Source organism: Phoenix dactylifera, unplaced genomic scaffold (assembly GCF_009389715.1).
Source record: "Phoenix dactylifera cultivar Barhee BC4 unplaced genomic scaffold, palm_55x_up_171113_PBpolish2nd_filt_p 000237F, whole genome shotgun sequence".
Taxonomy (NCBI): domain Eukaryota; kingdom Viridiplantae; phylum Streptophyta; class Magnoliopsida; order Arecales; family Arecaceae; genus Phoenix; species Phoenix dactylifera.
The window spans coordinates 657,214-669,754 of NW_024067736.1; the positions used below are offsets into that span (position 1 = coordinate 657,214).

The window sequence follows — 12,541 nt, forward strand, 5'->3', positions numbered from 1 at the left end:
CCTTATGGGATGATGTACACCCTGATCTTTAGGGAGTCCGAGATCCCCATTCCTGAGGGGGAACCCTCTCGCGCACTGCGATGGACAGATCGCATGGGTGAGGGAACCCTACACAGGATGGGATTTCATAAGGTAGAGGGAACCTGGGTCAGGAAACCATCCTCCTCCACACCTACCACTAGACGCTCCCCCAGTCCTGACCCTGATTCAGACTTCCCCACCTTTCCCTCCACCTCAGCTCCATCCACCTCAGCCGGACCCTCCACCTCAGCTCCACCCACTCAGCCGATGGAGGTCCGGATTTCTCCTGAGCAGCTCCGGGAGTTGCGGCAGGAGATTGTACGGGATCTTCGGGACGACCTGCTGAGGGAGCTCCGAGGTCCAGCCACTGCCCCTTCTTCTGCATTGGTTCCCTCACTTTCAGCCGTGACCGAGATGACGGCTCATCTGAGGGAGGAGATCTTCAATGTCAGAAGCCTGATACAAGCCCAATTCTCCAACATGAGCGATGTCACAAGCAACACACGGAAGATGCGAGATGACATCCGACACGATATGGGCACTACTAGTCAGGGGGCCGAGCGCTTGGCGAATGTGCTGATCGCCAAGCTGGATACACTTCAGGAGACTCTGCTTGAGCTCTCCACGACCCACAGTCGGGCCACCTCGGCCATTATCACCCAGCTGGGGAATGTTACGGATGGGGTCAGTCTCCTAATGGAACAATCCAGACTGAGGGGAGGAGCCACATCCTCGAGGAAGCCCTAGCTTATTTTGTTTACTTTGACATGTATTTACTGCTTTACTTATTGTATTCACAAATGTACTTACATATACATCAATACAATGAGTAGACAAATTTCTTCAAAATTGTGCAAATTGATCTCTGTTTGCTTGTGTGTTCTGCTTACTTCCTTTTTGCTATGATGACAAAAAGGGGGAGAAATATATTGAATAGACATGTAAGGGGAATCAATAAAAATCAATAAAAAGAAAACTTTTAAAACAAACAATAATTTGTTCTTAGTGGATTCGATACCTCGAGGCTCATTATCTCTCTGTTGGGGCTCCTAATGGAGTAATCTCCAGAATCTATTCAAGGGATATTCGGAGATTAGTTGAATCATACTTAAGAACAAATTGGCAGATTTTTCCTCTAAAAACCAAAAAGTTAAGTTCAAAAGCTTTCATACACTAAAAGAAATTTCAGAGAACCAAAACAAAGTTGAATGCATGTGTTGAGGGGGAGAATCTGAATTTTTAAGAAAGCAAAATCATTAAATATATATAAGCCAAACAATTGATTGCATGACATGAAGGCTTATATAATTCCAAATGAAAGGGGGAGCTTTAACTTCGAAATTTATTGTTTCACACCTTTCAAGTTTGGATAAATTAAATAACCAGACACTTGAATTCTTTTTAAAATTTTATTATAAATTTTCTTGTTTGTTGAGCAATTCACTTTACATATACTCAATGTTTTGTCATCATCAAAAAGGGGGAGATTGTGGAGTGATTGATTATAACCCTATTTGATTTTGATGAGCTCAAAGCATTTGAGTATATCTTTTGTTTACTAATGAATTCAATCTAGTGTTTCAGTGAAAATCTTGTAAATTTATGGTTAAGTGTCTCTAGATTTGGTTCAAGACATTTTGGATAAGTTAAGAAGTCAACTTGAACCAAAGTCTGAGACTCGAGTCGACTCCGGGGTATCAGAAGCATTGGCACAGGCGCGAGTCGACTCCGGAACATTACGAGTCGACTCCGACTGAGAACAGACAGACGAACAGAAAGACTCAACTCAAAACCTGTCAGCGAGTCGACTCCTGAAGAGCGCGAGTCGACTCCGATACTTGCCGAGTCGACTCCAGAGTAGTATGAGTCGACTCCAGGGAGTTACAGACAGAAAGACAGAGAAGTCATTTTGGACCCTGAGAGCCGAGTCGACTCCTGAGGTACGCGAGTCGACTCCGATGGTTGGCAGGTCAACTCCAAAGAAAGCGAGAGTCGACTCTCAGTGTTATACAAGGCAAAAGTCAGAGAGCAACTTTCGGACACTGAGAGCCGAGTCGACTCCCGCAAAGCCCGAGTCGACTCCGAGACAGCGCGACCCCAAAAAGACAGAAGACAGTATTTTTGTCTCTGAGACGCGAGTCGACTCCAAGACAGTTCGAGTCGACTCCAAGGCAGCGCTACTCCAAAAGGACAGAAGACTGATTTTCGGATACTGAGAGCCGAGTCGACTCCCAAACAGTCCGAGTCGACTCCAAGACTGCACAAGCCAAAAGACAGAAGATCGGGAGTTCGGGCTCTGAGCGCCGAGTCGACTCCCAGAATTTCCGAGTCGACTCGAGTGAGCGAAGTTGAAGAATACCTCTATGGATTCCTTGGAATGAGCCGACTCCAAAAGTGCCAGGTCAGCTCCAGACTTTGGGGAGTCGACTCCGGGTTAAGTCGAGTCGACTCCCAGTCGAGAAAACCACTTTAATTCAAATCCGGAACAGTTGCCGAGCCGACTCCAGAAAAGCATGAGTCGACTCCTGCTACAGCCGAGTCGACTCCAGATCGCGCGAGTCGACTCCGATCCCAGCGGACACATTGTCAGGATGTGCAGAATGTGCAGAACGGCTAGTAAAGTGTGTCTAACGGCTAGTTTCCGTGGGAAATGGCTTAAATAGCCATAGAGGACTGTAGCAAAGTAGAGAAGTAACATTCCTTTCAAAGAAAACACAAAAACTTCATCTGCCAAAGGGATTTCAACGAAAAGAAGGAAGAGGGCCATTAACTCCAGTCAACCTACTCTTCCCAGCATTAAAGAAGTCTCCTTCAGCCTTCAAGTCTTCAAGACATTCAAGAGGAGACCCAGAGTTCAAGAAGCCCTCCACTACATCATCATAAACTTGTTTGAGGGCTCTTAACTTTTCTCTTATTTATATCGCTGTACATCTGCTTTTTAGAAGCTCTATTTTTCTGCTTGTCTTTGTTCAAACTGTTTGGTCCTTACTTGATTCAATCAGGGGATTGAATCAAGAGTGTAAAGGTTTGTTGGTGAGCCTAGGTTGAAACCAACGGTGTAAGGGTTCGATTGTGATCCCGGAAAAACAATCGGGTGGTTCTAGTCGGTGAGCCTGGGAAAACCGACCGAGTTCGTTGTGACCTCGTAAAACAACAAGTTTGGTTGTGAGCTTGTAAAACAACCGGCTGTAATCCGAGGGGTTATAGTGAATTCCCAAGTGAGGCTTGGGGAGTGGACGTAGGAGCAAGGGTTAGCTCCGAACCACTATAAATTCCTTGTGTTTGTGATTGTTCTATTGTCCCTTATCTTCATTTCATTCACAGCACATAGCATCTAATTAATCAACTTGCAAAAGGTGTTAATTAGTATTTCATAAATCATTTAATTGTTATAATTATATTTAAAACCCAATTCACCCCCCCTCTTGGGTTGTCTATCTGGGCAACAACAACTAATTCTGATAGTTTATGAGGTGATAACACATGCAGTTAAGATATAATTAACAAACTGATATCAAGATTCTACATGCATATAAACTGGCAAAAGGCACATCTTGATTTTGACAATCTAACAGTTATCGTTATATATGCGCTAAGTGAAAAGATTGAACCTCATACGAAATCAGTTAAAATAATGAAACTACACAGGCCAGAGTCTGGCACCTGACAAACATACGTAGAGTATATGTAAGGATCTAGATGGATTAAGATGAGTTGACTTTCACATCTCTCTGAATTTACAAAGTTGAATAATGAAAACATGTCAGATCCTTGCACATGCCTTGTAGTATCCAGCTTGCAAGTCAAAGCACAAAAGCATCAACAAGAAATAAATGATATTAAAGTAGATGACTGATATATCCTTCCAGTGTTCTATGCTTGTTATTTTTTGTTAAATAACCATTAGAGCCCAAAAGCATAAGCTGATAGGTTGATAGGCCTGTACGTATTTAAGGCCATCTAAAGTCCCTTGCCTATCCGTTGGGAGACTATCCCACTCTCCAACACTCACTCACGTGCGGAGAACCCACAGGAGAAAACCCGAAGAAGGGTGATATGTGGAAAGCAAAGGGGGAGAACAGAGCGAAATGGATTGGTTTTGGCATCATGTTAGCGGTCTAGCCCAAAAGGGTCAACAATATATGTCAAGCTTAACAATCCCCTCACATGTGGATCGGACACACATGTGGAGAGATAACTGAGTAAGGAATAGGAAAGAATCAAGATAATTAATAAACTATGAATAATCAAATAGATAACTAAAGTCCCTTGTCTATCGATGTGAATTGTGTCATGTAATAGCTATCTTATCTGTGTAAAATCAAGATCCGCAACACTAGAATGGGCATCCATGCCGGTAGGCTGGCGGTATTGTATGGTACGGTATCGTGCCGTGTTGCTCCAGTGCATACTGACAAAGGGGAACCGGCAAGGAATAGGAAGACGGAGAAAGAGAGAGAAAAAGAGAGAGAGAGGAAGAGGAAGGGAGGGAGAGAGTGGTGGAGAGAGGCAGAGAGAGAAGGATAGAGAGGAAAAGAAAAAGAGAGGGAGGGAGGGAGAGGGAAAGGGCGATGGAGAGCAAGAGAGGCGGAGGGAGAGGGGAGAGAGGGCTTTCAAAAAGAAACAGGGGCTTCAACCACTTTTTTTTTTGAATTTTTTTAAAATGAAGTTGGTAGTTGCTACCAATTTCACTTAAAAAAAATTCAAAAAAAAAAAAGCGAAGACAGTAGTGAGAATCAGAATGTTATTTTGATGTTTACAAAACCATGAGGGCCATAGTGAAGTACCAATGCAATCAACAAAGTTAACCAAGTAAATAGATACTCAAGTAAGAGAGAAGTGATACACTCTCGATACATCCAACAAACTTGATATATTCATGGTACACTCATCTACAATGTTTAATATGATCTTCAAGAACTCATCCAAGGATAATTCTACTAAAAGAACTTGAGAGAAAATCTAATTTTCAGTTTGATCAAACTAAGAGTGAAGTTTCTCTGGATAAGGGGTATTTCCGTAATTCTGTTAAGTAAAGAAATGAAACTTGAATGTGCCATATTTCATCAATTTCATTGGAATATCTTTTATTACTTCAATGTGCTAAACTAATCTTCAAGTGCAGAAAAACAGGATTAGAGTCGACCCCAAGTAGTTTGGAGTCGACCCTGATACATTTGGCACGACTTAGCACGATGTGGCACAACCATAAAATACTTGGCACAGAGTTGGAGTCGACCCAGAAGTAATGGAGTCAATCCTGGCACTCTTTGGCACACTTTGGCACAAAATGGCACAAATGACACAGACCTTGGATCGACCCCAGAAAACCTTGACCCCAGTCAAAAGAGCCAGAAAAGCAACTCTCTGGAGTTCCTGAGAGGGTCGACCCCAGATAACCTTAAGTCGACCCCAAGCTTGAGTCGACCCCAGGAAGGCATAAGTCGACCCAGCCTGAAGAATCAGAAAATCGGATCTCTGGAATCCCTGAAAGGGTTGACCCCACTGAAGCTTGAGCCGACCCCACTGTAGCTCGAGTCGACCGCAAGAGAAGTTGAGTCGACCCCAGCCCAGAAAGACAGAAAGACAAGTCTCTGTAAACCCTAAGAGGGTCGACCCCAGAAAAGTTTGAGTCGACCCCACTGTAGCTGGAGCCGACCCCAAAAATACATGAGTCGACCCCAGTTTGTGGAACAGTAATTTGAGTCGACTCCAGATTTGCTTGGGTCGACCCCAGCACGACTGACAGCATAACGACTAGTTCTGCAGAAATAGTTTTTGAGTTTCCAACGGCTAGAAACGGCCAGTTTCTCCATTCCAACTGCTAGGGAGTTACTATTAGAGGTTGGAAAAGTATTTAAGGGGTACTATTCATCAGTGGAAAGTATCTTTTGCAATTAAGAAGAGCATTCAAGTGAAAACCCTAGCCTTCAAGTATTTCATCAATTTGCTTCATTCAAAAATCCAAAAAGAAGGTTGTTGAGCACATTCAAAGAGAAATCAAGAGCTCCACCAACCCTTGAAGAGTGAAGCAACCTTATCAAAGAAAAGAAAAGCTTCAACAAGCGATAACTTTCTCTTATCTCTTCTTTGAATTCATATTTGTTTTATATGCTCATTTAGGAGCTTTATTCCTTGTATTTTCGCTCTTGTTGTAAGGTTTATTGGTGAGCCCGTAAAACCAACGAAATAGGTTGTTGGTGAGCCCGGAAAACCAACATAGATTTTTGATGAGCCGGAAAACCAATTGTAAAGGTTTTTGGATTGTGAGCCCGAAAAACAATCCAACTGTAATCCGAGAAATTATAGTGAATTTCCAAGGGGACGCTTGGGGAGTGGATGTAGGTGCCGTGAGGTGCACCGAACCACTATACTTCTTGTGTGTTTGTATTGTCTTGTTTGTGTTTTCAATTTCACATATATAATTGACACTAACTAAATCACTCACACACACATCCATTAAGAAGAGTTAAGATCGAAAAATTTAGAAAACCCAATTCACCCCCCCCCCCCTCTTGGGTCGTCACATTGGGCAACAAGTAGTGGCTGCCTTCTCATAAAAATTTCAAAAAAATATATAAAGGGGCTGAAGCCCCTTTTTCATTTCAAAACAAAGGCCCCCAGATCCGGCACCGCAAAACAGAGGCCCCCTATCGTGCTAGATGATAGAATACACACATTTAGCCCTTATGAACTTTGTATATTTTCCCTTTTAACTACATATATCATTTGGCAACTACTACATAAATACTTGATCAAAATTGGGGATGACAAATGAAAGCCAAGCAATCGCTTATGCATCCTCTAACAATTAAATCCACACCCGTTTAGAGTCTTTGGATAGGTGCATAGGCCTTCTCTTCGGATAGGTGCATCCAGTTTATCACATTCTACCATAATGAGCCATGTTTACATAAAGGTTCTTTGCTTCATAACTATCAAGGCCCAGATCTCCTTGATGCATCCCTATCCCCTTCTCATTTGATTAAAACATTCTTCCATCACTTCACATCCTAGCAACCTATGTCATCATTCCATTTTGTATGAAGAAATAAAATCTTTTGCCACAATGAAAAATTTTGTTAAATCAGCTCCAAATCAGACCAGCACTAGCAAGAAATTGTGCAAAAACCTTAACTGATGGCTTCATGACTGCAATACACCATGCGAGGCAAATAGCAACCACCTCTACTTAAACAAAATAGAGGCAATCGATTAAGGTTGGGGACAAGCATAAGCGACCTGACCACAAACAACTTCTTTCATGTTTCACAAGCTTGTCTCGATATAAAATTCCATCGACCATTAAACAGATTTATAGTTCAACTTTGTAAATTCACAAGCTTTTGCCTTGACATTCTATGGGAAAATACAGAAATTTTAAAATATAATGATGAGGTAGAATACCATCAAAGTGAAGGTGATTATTTTGATGGAACTACTAAATTGTGCTTATTTCCCACTTTCTTAATAATAAATTGATCGGGCTCTATTAACAGAAAATGTTTCAATTTGTCTCTTCTATCTCGTAGCAAGAGAATGATCTGTCCAAGAATATATGACATCTATTGCAAAATCTAGTTAATTAGCTTTTATGTTTTGTGTCTTGTACTATTGTTGTCATGTGCATACCCACTGATTCTTAGAACTTTAAAAGGTTTCTTATGCATGTTTCAATTTGTGGATAATGTATTTTTTCATACCTCATATCAAAAGATAAGGAGCAGATATCTATCTTGCCACTTATAATGTCATTTCATTACTATTTAGTGATCAAAAGGTTAAAAAACCATTTTCTAATTTCTATTATGAATACAGGAAAAGGTTAACTCTGCAAAAGTTGGATACCGTAGCCTTGTAGAACATGGGAACACGTCACCACCCGTAAAAATTCTTCCACATGGGTTGCTAGAGGAGCTGCTCCAGATAGAATTATCCGCACTCTCCCGCCAAGCCCACCTTTTACCTAAACAGATTATGAATCCAAAATTACAAAGAAGGGACAAAGAAGGATCACTGTACAGAACATACAGATAATATGCTTCTGGTTTTCTTAATTACCTTATTAAAAACTAATTTATCAAAAATTGCAGCTGCATCCTCATGCTTACTTCCTTTTGACATGTTACGAAATTTGCTACAAAATCCCAACTCATGTATCAATATTGAAGCCAGCGACAAGACAATCATCAAACTTTAGCCAACAAACTTAAAGTGTACAACATTGACTAATAGCTTTTTGTGGTGTTACATTTGAAAACATCTCAACAAACAAACGCTTCATGAAACATAGACCTAATGTCAAAAAAAAGAAAAGGAAAAAATGAGGGAAAAAGTTTGGAGAAGCACACCAAAAAGAACGTATAAGTGTGAAATAAAATAATCAAGTGAATACTACACATATGCATATATCCATAATAATAGTGCAAAAAAATGATTTGAAAACTAGAAATCGTACAAGACTTACTATTTGTAAGCAATATTAAACAATGTACTCTTCAGGAGACCTCCTGATGAAATCTTTGATTGCAGTCCTAAGCAGTACAATAAAAGACAAAATAAGTCTTACATGGAGAAGGACAAATATCGATACCTTGAAAAGTAGAAGAGCAGTAACTACACTTGGTTGAACTGCATGTCAGTACAGAAAAAAGGAGAAACTTACTAAAATAAACATGTAGTGTTGCCCTCATATTGCCACAATATGTCGGTTTGATGTGGGTGGGCACGTCAAATGAGGAAAGCTAAGCAAATCTGGTCTACTACATAAGTGAAGAGCATTATGTTATTATATGACCCTAAGCTTTAATAAAGCCTCTTAATTTTATTTTGTTTTGTGTGCTAACCCTAGTAAATCCAGTGGTTTGCACAAAAACACCTACCATCGTCAGCTGTCTTGTGGCTGATAAATAGTAGCTTTACAACCCCAAGAGTAACTTTATCCTTTCAAATCTCTCTTGCTCCTTATCCTTGGCTATTGGGCCAACATTCATTGGCTGAAACTGCTGAATACACCACCACACCAATGTCCAAAGGATGGCCGATTGGCCACCTAATCAGCATTAAAGGCCAAATAGATTTGCTTGCGGGGTTTTAATATTTCTGATGTGGGTTAGTCTAAAAATGGTTATCCGTGTCTTCTTCTTGCCTAAGGATTTCACTTTTCCAAACACTAAAAAGTATACCACACCTGAACTATGTTTTTACATATGTATTGGTCAAAAGCCTATGTTACATGGACATGCATTGGTGGGTAGGCGCAGATATGTGTCTAAGCATCGGATCCTTTTAAGAAATAAGAATATCTTCTTATGGAACAACCATGGCCAACTGTCATCCCAATGTCCATGTTTAAGTGTTTGGTATGGGTACCCAGACCAAATCAATGGGTGCAGGTAACATAGCACGAAGCTACAGAACATGAATGAGAATAATATCATTGCAAGATAAAAGTTGAAGCAAATATCACACTATGCATAAGAATTTAATTAACAATATAATTAGATTGGCACACAAACATGTTGCAACCAACCGGCTTGAACACTTCCAACTCAAACACTACCTGTATAGATGCGATCCAACACACGTGGAACAGCACAAAAGATAGTTGGCTTTAATTCCCCAATGTCTTCAACTAACAACTTGACATCCTGAAAATGACACCTGTAACTGAGGTGTTCTAATTAGATAAAAATGATAGCTTATCTTAAAAGGCTTACCCCACGCCAAAATCCAATTGAGGCCCCATGAAAAATGAACAACTCTTCAATAACACGGTCAAAGATATGAGCGAGGGGTAGATAAGATAAATAAACATCACCTTCATGCAACTGTGATAAATGCAAAAACAAACAAGCCAATATTTAGGAAAAAAGAGATGGTAAACCAAAAATTTATCGAGCCTTTCTTGTACCATAACCGTAATTTGTAGGCAGCCTATAAAAAACGAGATATGAAAAAGGGTACAGTTCTGAATTTCACTCATAAGAGGAATTCCATCAAAATAATTTAGTAACAAGAGAAGGAGAAATGGACATACCTGCACATTCACACAATAAAGCAGCTGATCAACACCAGCAATAAGAGTGATAATGCTATCATTCGAAATCATCACACCTTTAGGGTCACCAGTTGTTCCACTGGTGTACATTATAGTACATGTATCAGTTTTCTTCTTCAATGGAAGATCATATTGTTGATTACTTCCCTGTACATCACAATACCCAAGTCTTATTAAAAAAAAAAAGAAAACTCTAGAGTTTCATGATGTACGTCCGGCAAAATGAAACTGTACAAAAAACAAAGACATATATTGTAAGCAAGGTGGACCCACTTGTTACACAACAGATAAAAAAAGACTGGCTGCACATTCCATTTTAAATAGAACAATACTGTCAACAGAACATTGAGTATAACATGATACAGGATTCAACTTGAGTATCCAGAACCAATGGTAGAGATATGCATTACTATTATGTACTGCATGTTAGAATATGAGATATGATAAAGAAGCAAAAGGGGAATAATCTAGAGAATAAGTCAAAAATGTTGATGAAGATCATCTCAAATCTATAAGTCGCACAAAATTGTAATTCACACAATAAACCAATTGCTGCCAACCATAGTCATCAGTTCCACTCATAAAGTTAAAAATTGATGCAGCCAGACACAGATAATGGCATATAAATATCAATAGTCATAGTCTGGAGCAAGGTCCGCCGTACCGGTACCGGTCGGCATACCGGTGGCGGCCCGGACCGGTACGTACCGGCCGGTACGGACCAGTATGGTAGACCATGGTCTGGAGTTTGATATTCATCATGTGCCTTTCTCAGTTCCTATCTTCTTTCAAAATATCATGTTGGGCCTGCTCAATCAATTTTCTCAAATTCTATCCCACTGTTAAAGTAATATCTAGTCTCTTCGTGTTCTTAAATCCCATCACAATGAGGGGTTGAACTTCTTGGAAATGACCAGCTGCTTCTCCCATTCACTCCAAATCCCCAACCACTTGTTCATTAAATTCTTGATGTTTCTTACAGTATGAGAAAGTTAAAAAAAATGATCATTTGCTGATTGAATCCTGGAAAAAAATATTTACATGAATCTAGGATTCTTAACCTGCATTTTTACAAGCAATAGATTCCAGTTAAATCTCAATATTCATGGTACAGAAGTAAGCAACAAATGCTAGCGAACATCCCGTTACCTATGCTTGTCTCTTTCTATCTTTTTTCGTGGCCTTATTATGACTAACCCATTACTCCCATTTCAACATAGATGAAATAAAAAGATAACTGGAAATCATTTAGGATCAGGGAAGGTCATTTAATGACACAACAAGGTTCACTCTAATGTAAGATCATATTATAGATATATAACAGCACATGACTTTATATAGAGTAAAAGATAGTTTATTCCAAAATAAAAGGAAGTGGCATTAATTACCATTAGATTTTATTCACAGGGAGGTTCTTACAAAGTATTTTTTTTCAATACTAAATTTGGAATAGTTAAAGCCATCAGGCATGCATTTGCAAAAAAACAAATCAAGCTCCTTGTCTCGAGAATAATTTTACATCAACATAACTGAGTGCTAAACAGAATGGCATGATGGACATATCATAATCAGCGCAAAAACTAAATATTTCTCATAAAAACTGGAAGTAAGGTAGTTTTCCAGATCCCAAGCATCATTCATAACATGTAAGGAACCTCGACAATTAAAACAACCTACCAAGAGCAAAAATTCATCCCATGAATATATTGCCAAACCAGACTTTTCAACCTCATCTCTTTGCTCAGAGGTGACCTTGCCAAAACTAACAATTGCTGCATGTGAAATGATTGTATCAACATAACATAAAGGAATGCAGAAAGTACTAAAGTCAAAATGTTGAGAAATTACACTAAACTTACCTTTTAAGAATTTAGATGAGCTAGGAAGGGTTTTTGACACCTGGAAAATTGAAACACCCACCCAAAATTGTTTAACAAAAATAACAATATTCACCATATAAATAGAACTGTGCAATACAATAAACAAAATTAAGTGCTGTGCTTAGAAACTTCCAGAAAACCCATACAAGGTGAACATTCCTTGATAGAGTCAAATTTCAGAGAAAGTGAATTCATTATTTCAATACGAATTCAACATGAACTGCTTCATAAATGAATAGTGACTGTAAACATGCATGCATAACTATAGTCATTGTTGTGATTAAACCTCTTCAACTTAAATGAGGTTAACTGTGAAGCAGAAGCCAATGCTGAGGTTCCAAGAAAAATTGAGTAAATCTTTAAAAAGCGGGCCTGTAAAATTGGGCCAGAGTCCTGGCAAAGAAGTTTAGATAAGGAGGGGCTTGTCATGAAACCCGAGGCACATGGAGGACTACCTTATAAGTCGAATTTGAGTTTATTCAACTAGGGAGCAACTCTTTTGAAGCATCCCAAACTTGAAAGAGTCTAAATGAATAAGGAAGATGACAAGATTAAATTTTGGGAGTTGTGTTAATGTTCA

The 12,541-nt window shown here is 39.6% G+C and overlaps 1 protein-coding gene across 1 annotated transcript in view; it reads right to left on the reverse strand.

Annotated features, from left to right (window-relative positions):
* The window catches only part of LOC103696900 (long chain acyl-CoA synthetase 4-like), a 32,757-nt gene that overhangs the window by 13,264 nt on the left and 6,952 nt on the right, over window positions 1–12,541 (reverse strand). Inside the window, exons 8-15 of the mRNA XM_039117478.1 lie at window positions 11,941–11,980; window positions 11,759–11,853; window positions 10,061–10,228; window positions 9,741–9,851; window positions 9,584–9,671; window positions 8,489–8,555; window positions 8,083–8,158; window positions 7,870–7,987 (exon numbers count right to left, since the gene is read on the reverse strand). Coding sequence (XP_038973406.1) covers window positions 7,870–7,987; window positions 8,083–8,158; window positions 8,489–8,555; window positions 9,584–9,671; window positions 9,741–9,851; window positions 10,061–10,228; window positions 11,759–11,853; window positions 11,941–11,980 — 763 coding nt within the window. The remainder of the gene's footprint in view (window positions 1–7,869; window positions 7,988–8,082; window positions 8,159–8,488; window positions 8,556–9,583; window positions 9,672–9,740; window positions 9,852–10,060; window positions 10,229–11,758; window positions 11,854–11,940; window positions 11,981–12,541) is intronic.